An 18,484-nucleotide genomic window follows, 5' to 3' on the forward strand; every position below is an offset into this window, starting at 1 on the left:
ATAATGCAAAGTCAAATCAAAGAAGAAAACGTTTATTTGTGATTTATCAATTCAAACAATGAGCATATTTTTAATTTAATTCAAACGTTATTTTTTCAATTTAACAAAAGAATTGAAACTCAAAAAAACTGCAGTTTTGTAAATTGTCAAGATTTTTTTTCTGATTAAAAAAAAAAAAAAAAAACTCAATTCAAATTCAAATCTAAAAAAAAAAAATGCATTTGTAATTCTTAAGCCTTTTTTCAAATATTTGTAAATATCTGAAACGTTATTCTCAAGTATCTAAAAAAAAATATATAGATGTGGTGGCGGCCTCGCTGTACAAATTTAAAGACAGGCCCACTAGTTGAAACACAGCATTCCGATTAATTTTGCGTTTGTGGAATATTAATTAAGCGCGCAAAATGCGCTAGTTTTTAGCCATGTCAGGGAGCGGCCATTTTGTCAGCCGTGATTGGTCGTCGTGAGCAGTTCTGACGTCATTTTCAGTCGACAGAAGACAAAATGGCCGCTCCCAGGGATGGCTAAAAACCAGTGGATTAACACTTATTCCACGAATGTGGGCCTGCTAGGAACATATTCTTGAAAAAAAATGTTTGGGTTCCGCTTTAAATTTGTACAGTGAGCCCGCCACCACATCTACTTCTGTGCTGTGATGCCCACCAAGCGGAATGCCTCCATGAATTCATTGATATCGATGACCCCGTCCTTGTTGAAGTCCATGCTCTGCGCCAAGTCTACCACAGACTTGTCGTTGATCTCCATCCTGAAGTGAGAGCTCAGCAGTTTCCAGGTTTGACGGAATTCCTCCAGTGAGATCAGACCTGGACGGAGAACGAGACAAGGAGACATGAAGGAATCGAATAGAGCCGATTCCTACAGACTCTTACAGACCTGAGTGATCTGTGTCTATCACCCGGAAGATGGTTTCGAGACTGGAGTGGTTCTTGTACATGATCTCCAGGATGCTGGTGTCTGAGATCTGCCAGAAAGATAAGAAAATAATGCCACTGCCGATTTATCAAAATACGCCCACAGCAAGAACTGAAAAGGTGTTTATCGGCGACAAATAGTTTCAAATAATCTTAATGAGACACCTCCAGGTGAGGCTCCGTGTGTGAGAGCTCCCTGATCCAGTGCCGGTATTCCACCATGCCGTGCCGGGTGCTGCCCAAAAGCTTCGGGCGCAGGAGCCTCCAAGGTAGACCCAGCTTGAGAACACTCTCTGTGGCACTGGCCCAGTCCCTCGCGGAGATCAACCCTGCTTACAAAGAGCAGCTGTTATGTTATCATGCTGCCACCAGGTTGAACGCGCATAAGACTGTGAAAACTCCACTTCCCAGATTACCTGTGCCGTTCGGATCAAGCCCCCGAAAGGCACGGGTGAGGTCTGACTTGTGGATGAACAGTTGTCGCCGGAGAGCTTGCAAAGCCGACCTCTCTGTCCAGCCGACACTGACGAGAACACGCCAACGTAAAGATAACTCCCTCCTGGCGATCAATAGATGCTTGCGCGGTCGACCGTACCTTTGTCGCAAGGTTAGATCTCTGCACGCTCTGCTGGATTGATACTGAACCAAGTGAGGGTTCAAATTGGGGCCCATCCGAATGTAGGCGCCTCTGTTACTGCCCACTTCGTAGTAGTTGGAAGCTGAAAATATGGTCAGCACCTGCATGGCGAAGTGCTCAATCTCGAATTCAGTCGTCAAGTTTCCCCATGCCCGCATGGCGCGCTTACCCGCCGATCGTGGCAGAATTCGTAGCCGTCCTGTTTGCACTCGTGAGAGCGGATGAGGAGCTGCAGGTTGTGACGTCCCAGAACGTCGGCGGTGACGTCGGGGCCCCAGTAGCAGCCGCCGCCTCGCACCTCATTTGGGATGCAGCCATTCTGAGGCATCGGGTCGCTCCACAAAATGTCCACTATCTGGTATGGATTTCTTCTGTCAGGTAACCCACTAAATGGGCGCATGTACTGTAAATATATTTGTACATTTGTTCATACTTGTTTCCACTCAAAGTCATCTGCTCTCGTGTCCCCGAGGTCTGGGGGGGAGTCGTAGTCTGTCATCTGCAACTGGTCAAAACCGGCCCCGCCGCGTCTGTTCTTCAGCAGCTCCGCCGACCAATATGGCTGGCCGCTCGTGGGCGGGTTTTGAAGCGAGCGGCGCGGCACGTCGCGCCTTCGAGCCGGAGCCGGGCTCCGGTTCGTCAGGGAGCCAACCCGACGTCGACTTCGCATGAGACCGTCGGAGTCCGCCGTCTTACCGTTGCTACTGGCAGTGTGAATGCTTCGCTTTGGAGGCCTCAGGGTGGAAACGTACTGCCCCAAAACACAAGTTTGGATAGATCAGTCTGTGGAATGCGCCGATTCGTTTGGTATTGTTGACTCGTCTTACTTTGTGTCTGTCCAGTCCGGCTATTATATTCAGGTCTGTGGATTCAGAGATGCCCCCATGCACAATGAGCACTTTGTGATCCACCACGGTCGCTAGTGGCAACCAGCTGAAAATCTTCTGGAGCAGCTTGAGGATCTTTTTGCCATGCACCTGCAACCCAGTTCTTAATCTAGCCGTCGTACTACCGTGGTCCGGTACACGCACGCTGCTCCTGTTGCCGTTGTACAGAGCTAGCGTTGCGATTATTTAGCTTTTTGGTTTGGATATGTAGTCAGGATTACGTCAAGCCTACCACGGTTTCATTTTGGAAAACAAAATGCTTTTTTGTTGACTTTGCGTTCTACTCCCTCCTTAGCAAGTCTGGCCCATGTCATTCAGGTTATGCAATCAAATTTTTCTACCCACAAAGGCCCTCATCCACAGAGGCCACCCACACCCTTAAATACATTTCCGCACTTGATGGTAATTCCTAAACTTGACTCATTTTCTGTTGAATATTTCCACTATTTGACAGTTACTAAACGCCACAAATTGAGATGAAAGCAACATAATCTCAGGACATACCCTGTATTTTCCCAGGACTTCTTTGGTGAATCCATACCTGGTAGAACACACAAACAAAGCAGTGTTAACATCATCTCTACCGGCTTTCACTGAAACCTATATTTGGCAAAAAAGACCTTGCCATTGTACCTCAGGTTGACTATGTGGTCCTCATGGTTGCCCCTGTTCAGATGGACGTGGTTGGGGTAGACCAGCAGGAACCCGAACAGGATGAGCAGGAGCTCTAAAGAGTTTTTGCCTCGATCCACAAAGTCTCCGTTGAACACGTACGGCCTCTCGGGGGAAGGCAACCCGTTCTGGACGCATATGAGACAATTTGTCACAGACCGCCGAGTTGCCTGGGTGACCTCAGCAAGTACCTTGTAGAATATCAGTAGTAGATCTTCAAGGTGTCCGTGTAAATCGCCTGTGAACGCAAATCATAATGCCTTTAGTGTTCTTGCAGCAAGTTGGGGTAGAGGACCATGGAATGCTAAGTCTGTCTTAGATTTGCTGTTTATTCTTCTTCTGACATTTAGGGGGGGCTCAACCTCGAGTTTCTAAATACGTAGAGCTGCGCATTCCGTGGACGGACGCCCATTTTGTGGAGGGGCGTAGGACGAGATGTTTTTTTTTAAAAAGGACAGACTAAGCACGGACGGAAGTGGGTTTTTGTCCGTCCCTCGATTTTTCCCTAGCCAGCCAAGTTCCGACTGACCAGGATAGCAATTTTGTTTTGTTAACTAACTGTTAACATTTAGTACCTTATCCCTTTGCATGCAAAGTATGTTCTTGTGTGTGACATCTTTAGACCGTAAAAATCTCTACCAGTGTATACATTTAAATGACCAGGAAGTGGAAGTCATGTCATGTCATCTTCCAAACCGCTTATCCTATATAGGGTCGCGGGGAGTTGCTGGAGCCTATCCCAGCCGTCAATGGGCGAAGGCAGACTACACCCCGAACTGGTCGCCAGCCAGTCGCAGGGGACAGGAAGTGGAAGTCTTTCCTCTTAAAGCAACACTGTCATGTGTCAGTTTTTGTTGATTATGGCGGCGCCATGTGGACAAAAACGGTAGTGTTTTGACAAAAATCAACCACATTTCCCATGCGTGCCAGCGAGGAGTGTCGTGAAATCCTGAGCCGTCCTTATAGCGAAAGGAAGAAGTGAGTATGCCGTAAAGCAATTCATGACATTTGTATTTTTTTTTGTGTGTGCCAGGGTTGATCCCATCCTCCTCAAAGTTGCTTTAAGTTGCTTTGTGCCAGTAAAAACGATTCAGACCCCCTCAGGGCATGAAGTCTCGTTCAACTACTGTACTTTTAGAATAACTTTGCGTTATTTTACAATAATGGTTTTATAAACGCTGAAAACATCTTGCGTTAAAACGCAAAAGTTTTGCAATAAAACGTAATAGAACTGCATTATTCCTCAATCTTAAATATTCTCCTGATGTCCCCTAGCTAATTGCTCCAGTCGGCATCATCATCATCATCATCATCATCATCACATCACGATGGTCTTATGTTATAGATAAACTATCTTGGTTAAACAGTTGTAAACAATTCAATCCACTCACAATACTCCCAGCTGGTAAGTAGATGTGCGCAGGAAATTAGCCATTTTCTTTAAATAATGTTTATGAGTAAACGGAGTTTTTTGTTTTGTTTTGGTAATTACTCTTATAGGTCCAAGTCTGTTAGCTCGCAAGCTAGCTGGTGGCTAGGAACTCGTTATTGCGTGGAAAGTCAAAGCCCCGCAACAACACAGCTGGATAAAGTCCTGCCACCCGACGTTTTAAGCGTATATAGCCAATTATTCACATCTCAAATATACAGGGATGCGTAGACAAAAAAAAAAAAAAAAAAAACATGCTAGATGAAATGGGATCCATGTTCCAGGTTGTAGTCATTGTATTTGATTGACAGTTGAGTCAGCTGAGGCACCTAGCAACCAAATGTGCCACCCCGTGAACATTTAACTTTTGTTGAGCCTTTGGCGAGGTCACTCGTTGTCAATGTGCAGCTTGGGGCTCCTTACCGCATATGGTTATCTCCCTCATCTGGCAGATGGAGACGTGGTTGATATTTGGGAGAATTTGCAACAGCCTCAAAGTCTCTCCAAGAAGCTGCAGAACATAGCGAGCATGGAGCTGCTACTGGTAGGGAAAAGTCGGTCAAACCATCACAAATGTGTCCTTCACAAATCTCTTCACAAAAAGTCTTTTTGCCCACTTTTTTTTGTCATTTTTTTGTCATTGCTTCAAGTGCCTACTTGTCTGTGCCTGAAGGCCTCCACCAGCTTGGACACGCCACAGACGGTCACGGGAAAGGTTAGTCGAGGGCCTGTGTAGCTGTCGGGCACCTTAACACTCTTGTAGCAAAAGTACTGCTCCCATTCCGTATCGCGGCAGATGTTGTTTTCATGGAAGAGGTGCGATATTAGGTTTCCTGAATCAAAGGTTAAGCAAATGGGAGGCGGATCAGTCGAGAAAGTTACATTTTCACAAGATGAGCTGGCTGTACCATCTGTCGTCTTACGTTCGCTGCTGGCTGGGGTGAAGTGGTCCATCAGGAAGCCAAAGAAATTGTACAGCTGCAAAGATGAAAGACAACGTGCAGGTTGTTGTTTAATTATCACAAATGACATCACACATAGCTTGAATTACGTTAGCCATCAGCTGAACCAGGTGTCGTCTTCAAACGGTTAAACGACAATGAATCTATTTTGTCGAGGTGGATACATTCCAGAGCCACACGCAATAGGTAAATAAAAAAAAAAAAATTTTCAGATTTTTCAGATCCCTAACAAAACACACAATCGCATTTTTCAGAACCCACGATACAGACGTGTAAAATAGTGCTAAAATTGTGTGTTTGATTATCATGTTTTAAAATATGAATAGAATCTTTTTAATTTTGTGAGGCCTGTATATGTTTGGGCCAGAATTGTTTTCTGTCCCCACCTTGTTTTGGTCTTGCTCACCGGCGTATTCAATGGACTGGAAGACGTTCCATGTGCATCTGCGTCTCATCTCCAGGCGGGCAACATACTGACGGTACCAGCGTTGAATCAACAGAGCTGCTCTGATAGCTACAATAAAAAAAAAAAAAAAAAAGAAAATAAGGGAGAAGAAAAAAAAAAAGTGCTTTCAAACTTCTGAGGCAGTCGTATTCATTATTTGGTAGAAACACTCACCGGTAGCAGCTTCACAGAGCGTGTAAAGTTGAGCAAAATTTAATATGAAGCACGTTTAGTTTAACAAAGAATGAAATGGAGTAAAAACATTTACCTGGAACGGAAATGCTTACTATAAAAGACAACAACAACACAAATGAATGCTGTTAATCTTTCAAAATGACGAAAAAATAGATACAAATAAAAATGTCACCTGTGTCACATTGCTTCGGGCGTGGTTTTCCCATGCCGCATCCCATGATGACTTGCACTTTTCCCTATCCCAAGATAGACAAACAAAATGTTGCGTTTCGTGTTCAAACCATAATTAAATAAAAACACTGTAATAGTTTTTACCTTGCCAAGACAGTTCGGTGTGAATCCTCCCCACTGTATCACAGTCGCCACATCTCAGCCCAGGTGCAATTGGATTACTCCCGTTCCTGTTCAGCTATCGCCAGCGCTAATAGCTTTGCCAAGTGTCTCATCATCGCATAAAAAGAAAAACAAGATGCAAGAGGATTAGGATTAAAACTTGCTGTGCTCACGGCTGAAGGCTCCGATAAAGGCCAGCAGCTGTCATCGAAATAATATCTTAACCTTTAGCGAGCCAAAACGCAAAAATGTATATTGGAATAATCTCACACACCACAAAAAAAAAAAAAAAAAATGCTACAAAAAGTATACAGTACATACTGGAAAAAAAATCTCAATTTACGAACAAATTTATTTCGGCCTGTTTCGTCGCACACAAAGCTAATATTCGGTTGTTTGTATGGAAACATGAATGCATGGTTATTATGTAATTTAATCAGCTGCAGCAACTCATTTGTACATTATCCCGGAAAACTGGAAAATACCCCAAATATTAAAAAAAAATACTGGGGAAAAAAAACGGGTGCTGAACTGCAGGGGTCAAATGTAGTTTTAAATTGCAATATAACCATTTGCCACTAGGTGGCAGACACGGTTTGGTTGCACTTACACCGGGTCTTATACTGCTTATACAACGTGAGTAGCAGAGCTGGGCGTTTTACTAAAAATCGATCGTCCGTTATTCGTCATCCGTCTGCAGCGCGGGTACCCTTCCTTTGTCCACCATTCGTCTTTTTTCGAGGGGTAGAAAAAAATCATACCTGCTTATAGGCCGGTCCACCTCTGATTTTAAACGGGCTTCCGTCAGCGATTCCGACCGCAAACATCAATAAAATGAAATGTATTAAGAGCCCGTGTTTTGCACGTATGCATATATTTTGTCCATTTAAAAAAACGGCATTTTTGCCATACATCTGGTTAGGAGGTCCGTGGTCGTATTTAATGGGAACTGCACTTGAGCAACCTTTTTTTTTTTTTTTTCCTCACGTCACAATTGTTTGTTTCAGCAATGTTGGAGCATGAACTTCCCACACTGGTTGAAACATACTGCAGGTGCGTTTGAATGCTTGAGCATCTTGAGCAAAAATATCACCAATCCACGTGTGGCTGTGCTGAAGAATTTGACCTCTTTATCTGCACCTCCGTTAAAATCAACAATGTATTTTTGGCTCCGGTCACCAGATTTTTTTTTTTGATCCTCATCGTTTATTTTTGTTGGCTCTCCATGTTCTCCGATATTCGCATGGCATACCAGTGGCACTTCTTATTGCCAGGTGTTCTTTTTCTTCCCTCCACATACCGTCCTTGAGTGTCACCTGCAGAGGTCAATAATATTGCCAGAATATTTATCAGTGTCGAATTCTGCCTTTCACATCTTTGTAGTAAGTGTCTCCAAACTCATCCATGTCCAAATATGCGAAACGCAGGGTTTTACTTTTAATTGAATTGAGTTTTCCGATTGCGTCCAAAATATCCTATTTAACGTGCAAATCCTCAATAGAAGCTACATCGTTAATAGTTTTGGGTGTATCCCAAATGCCCTGTCAAATCTCACGCGGTTGCTTCCTGTGTGCCGTGCACCCTCACTAATGTCTCATACCTTTGGTTGCATAGTCGTGACACACTTATAAGAGCAATAAAGAACATGTTTTGGCTAACATAGCCTCTGACAACAGAGTTTGATGTACCCCCAAAGCATAGCGCTCGCCATGATATCCACTAGCCAGAGGATGAGCTGTACTATCATTCTCTTTCCTAGCTCACCGTGCCAACTTTTTAAGCCATCTCAGGGGGCGGCCATTTTGTCACTTCAGTCGACTGAAAATGACATCACAACTGCTCGGGCCAATCTGAGGCTGACCTGTTTTCTGAAGCTGAGCCGTGATTGGTCGTTACCCGAGCCCTGAGCAGCCGACAGAAATGACAAAATGGCCGCCCCCTGAGATGGCTAAAAAAGGTCTGTATTTTGCTGCTTAACTCATATTTCATTTCAGAATGCCTTGTTTCAACTGGCGGGCCTGCTGGGAACGTATTCTTGAAAAAAAAAAAAAAAGTGTTTCGGTTGATTTCCACTTTAAGCACAAGTGGTGAAGGTTGATGGCTCGCCATTGGTTCACAAATGACAACTGTGGAAAATTCATCCTAAAAAGTGTGGCGGCAACATACTGTTAGTCAGTAAAGTCAGATGACACCAAAAATAGTTTATTTGGCAAAATATGAATTAATACAATTAAGAATTGACCCACCAAAAGGAAGCAGAGTTGTTTTTATCTTCCATATTGCAGCCTTTGCGATTTGCAAATTGCATTCTACTACAAACATTGCAAAGTTGATGTGCATTTGTGTAATTGGTTCTTTTGATGTTGCTTTATTTCGAGGTGCATTTCAGAACATTTATTCCCCACCTTTTAATCTATTCCTTCCTCTCTGTCCGCGTGCGCGCGCCGGCTCATCCTCCATGTTCTCGAGATTTCACACAGACGAGGGGACAGGACAACAATGTAAAGCATCTCAAGGCCGAGCAGGGCTACAGGAAGATAAAAAAGCCACTTTTCCCAGGCCCTGACAACCAATACCTTGAGCGGCATCCCAGCCCGTCTGGTCACTCCTATTGCCGCCTGCCGTCGCGAGAAGCCACCGCCGCCACTTTCGTCGAGTTTGCCCGCCGCCGTCCACCCGTCCACAGACCTGAGATGTCCTTTGCCTTCGTCACCGTGATGGCACTGATGTGCTCCTCCGCGGTGATTGCGTTTGTCCTGCAGCCGTCCAAGCAAGAAGACGCCATGCCAGAGGACTCCAACGGCAGGTGGGTGACATTGTCAACATGGATGCTCTTGATGACGTGCAATGTTGTTTTTGATTGGCCGTATTGGTACGAGAATCGGCCGGTTGAACGTTGTTTCCCCTGAGGTGTTATTTGTTTTTCGGGTTGCGTGGCGGGACACTCGAATGCTCTTTCAAGCCCGCAGATGTCCCACCCGTGCTTTGCAGAGCAATGGCAAATTGTAGCTGACCAATGAAAAAAGCCTGCATCTCCACTTTGTGACTTGATCGTGTTTTCTGAAAATGTAGGTCAATCATTTTATGAAATATGTAAGCCCGAAACATCAAGTTATCAAACATCGTTTTTTGACAAGATTATTATAAAATTTTGAAGGGACGTGTTTGTATGAATGAATTATTGAACATATTTTCCGACAGTTTTGTCTTATGGAGTGAAAACATTTTCTTTCATGTCTTGTTCATAGATTTGTCTACTAAATAATCAAATATAAATTAAAAGGAATTCCTATACAGAAAAATTCAAAAGTTTTCTGTCTTTTACTTTGTCCAAAATAACGTAATTTTTATTCCTTATTTATACTTTAATGAATCTTATACATATATGTTATCTACAGAATTTGTTCATATTGTATTGTTTCATGTAGTTTTTTAATTTTAATTCAGTTTTAGTTGTGTTTAAGTTTAAATATGTTTTTATTTGTAACTTTTTTTCATTGTATTTTATATGATTTAATAGATATACTGTATATGTATGCATATACAGTACAGTATTTTATTTTGATGATACTTCATTATTCTCATCTAGAATGAATGGTCATTATATTTAGATGTAGTTTTAAACCCACTCTCACACAAATATTTTAATTTATATTGTCTATCATAATTGCCTTTTTTACAATGGCAATATTGTATTTATAGTTTTTCTTTTTTTTTTTAACTTTTTTTTTTATTAATATTTGAAGTTTTGTGTTTATTCTTACTTTATTCACAGTATTTTCTTCATAGTTTATTTGAATTGTTAGCCGTTGATACTTATATTCACACGTTTCAGCTACCAATGTTCAGTATTTATTTTTTTTTTTTTTAATTCTGTAGATTTTATTTTGATTCAATATTAGAACAGTAATTTCACCTGAAGCCATGTGTTTTTAAACATTTCCGAGCAAATGATTTTGAAGTTCCGTTTGCGTGCAGGTGCCGTGGTGAGTCCCTGCAGTCCATCCGCAAGGAGCTCCTGGCTGCCCTCAACCTGCAGATCGAGCCACGGCTGCCAGGGGGCGCCAGCAAGCAGTGGAGCGGAACTGCTGAGCGGCTCAAGGCTGTGGCAGGTAGAACTGGAGTGCACATGTTGACAACCTGAATCCTTGACGCCCAATCTCTTCCCTGCTTTCCTAGTTTCTTCTGGTTCCTTCTCTGATGATGGCCGAGACACCTCAGGATGCTGCGCCGAGACCTCAGAGGTTTCCATGACAGGTACACAATCACATTAAAACGGAATATCTCCGGTTTGTCGTGATATTATTGACATTTTTCAAACAGCTTTTTACCTTAATATAAATACTGTACAGTATAAAAAAAACCCATACATTTTGATTACAATGAAGCAGAAAGTCAATATCTATATAAAATTTAAAAAAACATCGAATCAGCCTCACAGGATTTTCATTTTCTTGGGCTCTGAGCCGTCTCAACTCACTTCATAACAAGCAGCAGTTTGGCAGACTGTGAATAATTTGTCAAAAAAAAAAAAAGAGGCTTCAAGCTGCTTATTGCCGCTCCCAGTTGGCAGTTTGTTGTCAAACTAAACATAAAACAAAGAGAATGACATGTTGTGTATTAAAAAAAACACAACTTTTTGCCTTAAAGTCCACTAGCTTAGTGCTAAGTTGCTAACACCTAATGGGAAATGCCATAGACAGGCTAATGAAATGGATATTTGAACTTAAACAGTGGGACAACATTTGTAGATACAGTACAATCAACTTTATTTATATAGATAGACAATATAACAATACTTACAGGAATAGATTTTCGTTATCATTTGCGAAAAATGGCGAATATTACCGCAGCTAACTTAGTCAGTTGTGACCGCCTCCTTCATGTGCGTCTCTGTATTATACAGCCCACCAGAAGGAGCTGTAAAATGTCCATTAAATTGAAGCAAAAAATGTGGCAATATATTCCAATTATTTACTTTATATTGATTTGATTTCTAACTTTTTATTGAGTGCTATATTAGAAAGCGCTATTTTCCTCTTAAAAGTACATGGGGAAAGTTTTTTTTTTTTTTTGAATAAAATAAAATTAATGAAAATATATATTTTTAAATAATTAATGGCATTTCCATTCACTTTAATGGAGTGATTAGGGATTCAAGTGTTTCGCATCATTGTTTTGATTCATTCCATGTTTTTCCTTCAGATCTGGGCTGGGACAATTGGATGATCTATCCCGAGCGTGTGACCTTGGTCCACTGCGCCCCCTGCGGCCACAAGGCGTCATGCAGGGCCCAGCTCAACACCCCCCAACGTGATGACTTGCAGGTGTGCTTGCCACAGATGAGATTGATTTGCTATCCTTTTTTTTTTTTTTTTTTTTTTTTTTACCCCCACAACCCCCACCCTCTGAGTGTTTTGAAAGCTGAGGCAGCTGCCAAGAGATAAGCCACAGTGTTGCCAACATAAATGTTGGTGCGCTGCAAGTCTCAGCGTTTCCCAACCACAGATGAATGCAATCTGGCAGCACAAGTAGCTCGCCCAAGGCGGCCTTATTGTCATTATTTAACCTTGATTTTGCAAAATGCCATATTGTAAAGGCAACAAAATTAGTTTTGAGTCGATCCAATATCAAGCAATAAAGTATGAAAATAAATATGTTAATAATGTATTAACCTACATTTTAAGAAATATTGATGTTGGGTCAATTTTATACACGTGTATATATATATATATATATATATATATATATATATAAATATGTCAATAATGTATTAACCTACATTTTAAGAAATATTTATGTCAAGTTAACTTTGATACAATTAAATTGTGTACTTCAACCGGCTTTTTTTTCCAATCAAGCTGACCCTAAATACTAAATTGACTTGATGAAACATTTACTTGTTTTTAAAATGCTAACACTAATGATTAAGACTAGTTTTTTTTTTTTTTTATTAAGATGATCTAATATTAGCATAATGTTTATTTTAATGGTTATTTGCGACTCAACTTAATTATTAGAGAATATTAGACATCAATTCAATAAAAAAAAAAGGACATTATTTTTTTAAAATTAAATGTGTGCAATATCCTTTTTACGTCATTTTATTTTACAAGACACCCATTATTTGTTGCATAGTTTTTGATGAGGTATTTTTGCCATTTTTTTCCATTTCATTTCTTAATTTTAACTGTGCATCTTTTACAGACACTGAGTTTGAATTGAATGATTCACATTTTTTTAATAAAATAATGTTTTATACACATGAACCTTTGACTTTAAGTAAATGCATGGAACCACATCATGTACATTGGATATTAAAAGTCTATACACCCCTAAAAACAATTTAGACCTAGAAGTTAAATCATGTAAACAACTTTTCCACTATTAAAGTGACTAATAGCCTGTACAACTCGACTCAAACGGGGTGTGTAGACTTTTTACTTTTACTTTTTTTCTGCGCTGTCTTGCAATAACTAAGAAGCTTTATGGATTATCATTGATTCTCCGCGTCGTTGTTCAGAACACTCCAGTGTTTATAACCCATCTGTGTTCCTGTTTCTTCACGTGCAGGCACCATGTTGCCAGCCCACCGGCCAGGAAGCGGTGCCAGTCCTCTACATGGACGAGTGGAACGCCGCGGTCATCACCTCCATGCGCCTGACCCGCCGCTGTGGCTGCCCGGCCACACTGCAGCCTCCCCAGGAGTAACGTTTGTCACCCTTAGTGCATCACAGTTTCTCAACTCTAAAATTCTACAATAACTTCATGTACTGTCGTAATATTGCCCTGTATAAAAAAAATAAATAAAAAAAAGCCCCTTTGCCAAGAAATTGATTATCAATAAAATATAAAATACATTACAGCATTTAGCAAACAACCTCACAAAAATGACCCAATTATGGGGACCCAACCCTCAGTTTGGGCAACCCTACTGCCTTGGGTTTTTTCTTGACTTAATCCACCTCTTAATACAACCAGGCCCATATCAACTGTGATATATTTGACTTTTAAAGCCAACACATGCTGTCGCTCCGTCATGTATTTGTCTCGGGAGCTTTCAACACGGAGCGTGGGAACCTCGTAAAGCTTCCTCAAAAGTCTGCATTCCTTTTTCTACAAGGACCATAACAGCAGAGGGTCAAACCTTCATACTATTACATTCGCCTTATGGGGGGGGGGGGGATGCTCTCCTAGAAATGACCGCATGACGTCATGCACTTGAAACACTCGGGATTTATTGCCTCACATTTTATCCGAGGTCAAATCTCCATTCGGGGGCAGTGGTTAGAAGCCGCTCGCGGGTACTGCGTGTTCCCTCCAAAAATGTGCAAACGCCCCAGAGCCAAAGACTCTGTTTGTCTCTGCTCAAAAGTATCTCCTCTTCTGGAGAAAGAAGTCTGGTTAAGCGAAAGCTTAAAGAGGAAGTCAACACCCCAAAATGCTTTGTTAATATGTTCTATGTGCCTTTCGCTAGTCCAAATGCAGCATTCGGATTAATATTCGCATTTGTGGAATATTGAGTTAACCAGTAAAATCCACCTGTTTTTAAGACCCCATTTTGACACGCGTTGACGACCAATCATGGCTCAGCTTCAGAAAACAGGTGCGCTGTGATTGGTCGTTACCTGAGCAACTGTGATGTCATTTTCAGTCAGCAGAAGTGAGAACAAAATGGCCGCACCCACATAACTCATATTCCTCAAACGCAGTATTAATGAGAATGCCGTGTTTCGACTAGTGGGGCTGCATATAACTTTTTTCTTTTTGGGTTGACTTCCGCTTTAACAATTTACATATGGAAAGCAAATTTGTTGATTTTTATGTGCAAACCGGCAAGGGAGCTGTGTTAATCTTTTTTTTTTTTTTTCAAAAGATATGTGTGCTTTTATAGATCAGCACTGTCCAATGAAAGGCATGCATATCCTTGATTTGTCTTTTTTTTCTCCCTTTTCTTTGAAATCCAAAATACAAATAAAAACTCATTAGCCTCAATAAACCGCCTTGCAATTTTTAATCCAACCTGACCGACATTGAAAGAGCTTTTCAAGCCTACTTCGATTGAATTTGAAACCTTTCCCCCCTCTGAAGAAATTCCTAGTCGCCCCCTACTGGAGACATGTATACTTTTAATAACCCCTTGAGTTGTCTTTGCGTTTCAGGTGAAAAGAGAAATAAAAACAAATGAGCAATACATGCTTCTTAATGGACAGTGACCATATATCCGCTAATTGCTTCTTGTTCTCTATAAAATACTGAGTGCCGAGCTAAGTTTTTTTTTTTTTTTTTCGTCGGATCTAGTCCTCTTCTTTTTCGTTTTACAGGGTTACCTCACACGAGTATTTTTCTGATTGATTGCACTGTTTTTAATCTATGCATTTTCACGTATTCATAGCACCTCAAATGAACCTTCATGTATGCTGATTTCTCCCTGAGATCACGATTCACTGCTGCCGGTTCGTGTTTAATAAAGGCTATCCAAATCAGCTTCTCATGTTCTGTTTGCGCAGTCTTTGTGGCTTATTTATAGAAGTTTGTGTTAGGCTTTCTGGATTTCACGCCAGCCACACAGTTTGATGTGCAATCTCAGGGGGAAGGAAAATAGCCAAGGAATGAATCTTGGCGCCATACTCCAGGAAACTAGTTGCTTCCCCAGGGTGCGTACTTCAGGATCTTCAGTATTTTTGCCATCTGCCTCTTTCAGTTCTTTCCCGTCCACGCCGCGCTCCTCCTAAGCCAGATATTGATCCCGCGGTGAAGCAACCAACCCTGCGAGAGGACAGCGAGACCTGGCCGGAGTTGTCTGACTGATAGCCGACGGAATAATGACGGGATATTTGGCTGCGTGGTTGTCTCTCTGCGTGCTGTCCTCGTTTCTTCTGGCCTCGCGCGCGACCGAGTGCGCCGGCAAGCAAACGCCGCTGCGGCCGCTCCCCAGCATCTTGCCACAGCTGACGGACTGCTTGATGGAGTGCAGCGAGGTGACGTACGCCAGGAAGGTCCGGCTGCAGGACAAGCGCAGTATACGGATACAAGACTCCACTGAAGGTAAGCGGCCCGTCGGTCATTTTGGCGGGGGGGGGAGAGAGGTTTGAAATGAGGGGAGGGGGGTGGTTTGGAGGTTAAGGATTGCTGTGAGCGTTGGGTTCAGGGATCAGGTTGGGAGTGAAATGGGAGGTATCAGGTAGAGGGGTACGGATAGCATTAGATATTAGGGGAGTTGTGGTTAAAAGCATTGAGGTTAGGCCAGGTTAAATATTTGGGGTTTACATCTTGGGGAAGGTTTAGGATTAGATCCTGAAAAAGGTAGGTAGTAAAAGGTAGGATTAGAGATTTGGAATAGTGGGTTCTAATTTTGGTAGTCGTTAAGTGACGAGGTTAATTAACTCTGTGGGGAGTTTAGGTTTTGGATTAGATGATTAGGATAATGTTTCCAGCTCGATTGATAAACATCGTACCTGGGCAGCAGGTAGCCCTTAAAGAGGGAAGTCAGTCCCAAAATGTTCTTTACAATAATATGTTGTATGCGGCCACATTTGTCCAAACACAGCATTTTGATTACAATTGCGTTTGTGGAATATGAGTTAAGGAGCTAAATTTATCCGTTTTTATCCATCTCAGGGGGTGGCCATTTTGTCACTTGCTGTTGACTGAAAATGACATCAACAGTTGCTCAGGGAGCCTTGACAAAATGGCCACCCAACGAGATGGATAAAAACTGGTGGACTTTGTTGCATAATTCGTATTCCGCAAACACGATATTAATCTGATTATAAATTTACACTAGTGTGGCATATTCTTGTAAAGAAAATGTTTGGGTTGACTTCCACTTTAAAGACCACAAAAAAAAGACAAAATGAATACATACATAAATATGTTTTAAAAAAAAAAAAAAAATCAATCAAACTCTAACTTTTTTTTCATTACTATTCTACTATAAATAACAGTTATATTGTTACTAATTTGGCAAAATGAAAAATTTAAAGCAATGTTGCCATTTCAGAACTATCGAACTGGCATGCCTTTTGCATTACCCAAGAAGCAGCTTTCAGTTTAAAAAATATTGGCGACCCTTGCTTCAGAGGTTTGTAATAGTAGCTTGAGGGAGGTCCAGTGTACGGGTTCGGATTAGGCAAACGTGTGTTGTTAGTGGGACGTCCGCCGATAGCTTTGGAGGGAGGAGTTGAAAGCTGCCGCGTTTTCGTATTTGCAAGCCTTCATCAAGCCTCCCCGTTCCCAGGAGAGCTCGGGGAATACTGCTGGTCCACCAAAATCAAATGCACCATCGGTGAGAGCTTCCAGCACGCCTTCGTGGTGCTGCCGGTCCACGCGTCGGCCCTTTCCCCGGAGCCCGTGGAGGTGAGGTGGGCGGCCACCGCACTGCGCGAGCACACCGCTCCCGTCACCATCCCGGATGCCTGCGGCCTTCGCTACGACGTCAGCGAGCACTTCGGCCCCGGCGGGAGGGCGGACCCGTTCTGCGTGCAGGTGGTCGGCCAGCGGGACGTCTCGGTCCTCAAGTGTCCCCCGTACCTGGTCACCTTCTGGCAGAGAAGTCCGACTCCCATATGAGATGAGGGACACACCCGGTCAGGTTGTTTCTAGTCACGCTGCTAATATGCCATAGGTGGGCGATGCATTTGGTGGCCTTAAGTGGGGATTTACCAGGATGAATCCACCTCTTCACACCTCCACTATCACGTCGCAATTATAGAAACCATCAATACTATACGAAATCGCAATATAACGGCGCGCAACCGAGCATTGTACATTATCTGGGGCAGTTGAGAATCAATTATCGTTTTATGACATGACAGAAACAGAACGCATTTAAATAATATAGATCGTACTCACCAGAGATGCTGATTATTCCATGTATTCATATGCAGATTGCTACGGACATGTTTTGCTTGAACTTGGCTGGAACAAAGTTTGCTTTGACCGGCAAATCACAGAACGGAAATATGTCAACGAGGGCCTCGGTCCCCGTGGGGACAAATTTGCGATTGGATAGGTTTAAGGAACAGTTTTAATTAACACGGGCTGGCATCACTGATTCTGAAGGCCTTGGTTAAGATTTACATGGCAACACAATAGAGGCTTAAATCTGATTGGAAAAATAATTCAACACGTACTGGAAGCATTTCTGCCCGATGCTACGAAATGAACAGAATAGAGTGCGAGGAATACATGAATCCATTTTATGGAAGAAATATTAGAATTTAGGATGTCAATTTAGCTCAATGCTTCTGATGGTGTTTAGGTTATGATATATGTGGCCAGCTAAGCCATTTCAGGCTCTCTTCACTTTTAGCAATTAAAGAGCATTAAAATGATTGGGAATAATGATAGGAAACTTCAAATTTAAGGTGTGTGTTACGTTTAACACATTTAATGTCATTTTTAATTCCAACTCTGTTGAGTAAGCAGCCACTTTATTGCACCATGAGTGTATTTATATGGAGAGATTGTTTTTAAATTGATGTAGTTTTAACTACTATATTGCAGCAGGTTGCATTTATTTTATTTTTTTTAAACATTTGAATGTATGAATTTAGCAGGCCGACCCAATGGAAATGTTCTCGAGTAAATGAATGTAAATAGTTACTGCTAGTGGCTCTTCTGGACTTTATTAATAACAACTTAGTTAGGGTTTGTGTTTTTATTCTATTTGATCAATGTGCTTTGGTTACATTCATTAATCATAATAAAAATCTACGCAAATACCAGGATGTCATCTTTTCAGCCAAGCAAACAATGTGTGACTGTGTGTCTGCGTGCTTTCGCACGTGTGTGTGTGTGTGTGTGTGTCTGTGGAGGTTTTCTCTGAAATAACCAAAAGAGCTTCATCAAATAATCTGTGCACAGTGTGTGTCTGTGGAGGTTTTCTCTGAAATAACCAAAAGAGCTTCATCAAATAATCTGTGCACAATGTAGCGTAAGTGCACACTATTGACCAGCCGATCTCAATAAAGTGCATTACTCATCAGGG

At 41.9% G+C, this 18,484-nt stretch overlaps 3 protein-coding genes across 6 annotated transcripts; 2 read left to right on the forward strand and 1 right to left on the reverse strand.

The window, feature by feature from the left end:
- Window positions 1-16: 16 nt before the first annotated feature.
- ppef2b (protein phosphatase with EF-hand domain 2b) lies at window positions 17-8,259 on the reverse strand. 3 transcript variants are annotated; one of them, XM_086052722.1, is made up of 17 exons: window positions 6,475-8,259; window positions 6,332-6,395; window positions 5,906-6,033; window positions 5,481-5,535; window positions 5,215-5,390; window positions 4,981-5,095; window positions 3,320-3,366; window positions 3,090-3,256; window positions 2,961-2,997; window positions 2,397-2,546; window positions 2,003-2,320; window positions 1,739-1,924; window positions 1,528-1,670; window positions 1,349-1,455; window positions 1,098-1,261; window positions 895-982; window positions 17-824 (listed from the first exon to the last, which is right to left on the reverse strand). In XM_086052722.1, exons 2-17 carry the CDS (start codon window positions 6,375-6,377, stop codon window positions 640-642), a joined length of 2,112 nt encoding a protein of 703 aa, XP_085908848.1. In that variant the 5' UTR covers window positions 6,378-6,395; window positions 6,475-8,259; the 3' UTR covers window positions 17-639. The 3 variants fall into 3 exon arrangements, with proteins under 3 accessions (XP_085908848.1, XP_085908849.1, XP_085908850.1); XM_086052723.1 differs by lacking the exons at window positions 6,332-6,395; window positions 6,475-8,259 and adding an exon at window positions 6,139-6,249; XM_086052724.1 differs by lacking the exons at window positions 6,332-6,395; window positions 6,475-8,259 and having other exon boundaries at window positions 5,926-6,101.
- On the forward strand, window positions 5,019-14,979 carry LOC147135702 (bone morphogenetic protein 7-like). Of its 2 annotated transcripts, XM_086052726.1 has the most exons (7): window positions 5,019-5,101; window positions 5,208-5,272; window positions 9,052-9,298; window positions 10,471-10,604; window positions 10,672-10,749; window positions 11,698-11,819; window positions 13,066-14,979. In XM_086052726.1, the coding sequence occupies exons 3-7, from the start codon at window positions 9,186-9,188 to the stop codon at window positions 13,201-13,203; spliced, it is 585 nt and encodes a 194-aa protein (XP_085908852.1). In that variant the 5' UTR covers window positions 5,019-5,101; window positions 5,208-5,272; window positions 9,052-9,185; the 3' UTR covers window positions 13,204-14,979. The 2 variants fall into 2 exon arrangements, with proteins under 2 accessions (XP_085908852.1, XP_085908851.1); XM_086052725.1 differs by lacking the exons at window positions 5,019-5,101; window positions 5,208-5,272 and adding an exon at window positions 5,426-5,561.
- Window positions 5,020-18,218, forward strand: LOC147135703 (uncharacterized). The gene is made up of 4 exons (XM_086052727.1): window positions 5,020-5,101; window positions 5,208-5,272; window positions 15,197-15,540; window positions 16,733-18,218. The coding sequence occupies exons 3-4, from the start codon at window positions 15,318-15,320 to the stop codon at window positions 17,062-17,064; spliced, it is 555 nt and encodes a 184-aa protein (XP_085908853.1). The 5' UTR covers window positions 5,020-5,101; window positions 5,208-5,272; window positions 15,197-15,317; the 3' UTR covers window positions 17,065-18,218.
- The last annotated feature ends 266 nt before the right edge of the window (window positions 18,219-18,484 follow it).

Source organism: Filicampus tigris, chromosome 15 (assembly GCF_054856515.1).
Source record: "Filicampus tigris isolate MCC_2025a chromosome 15, RoL_Ftig_1.0, whole genome shotgun sequence".
NCBI classification, from domain to species: domain Eukaryota; kingdom Metazoa; phylum Chordata; class Actinopteri; order Syngnathiformes; family Syngnathidae; genus Filicampus; species Filicampus tigris.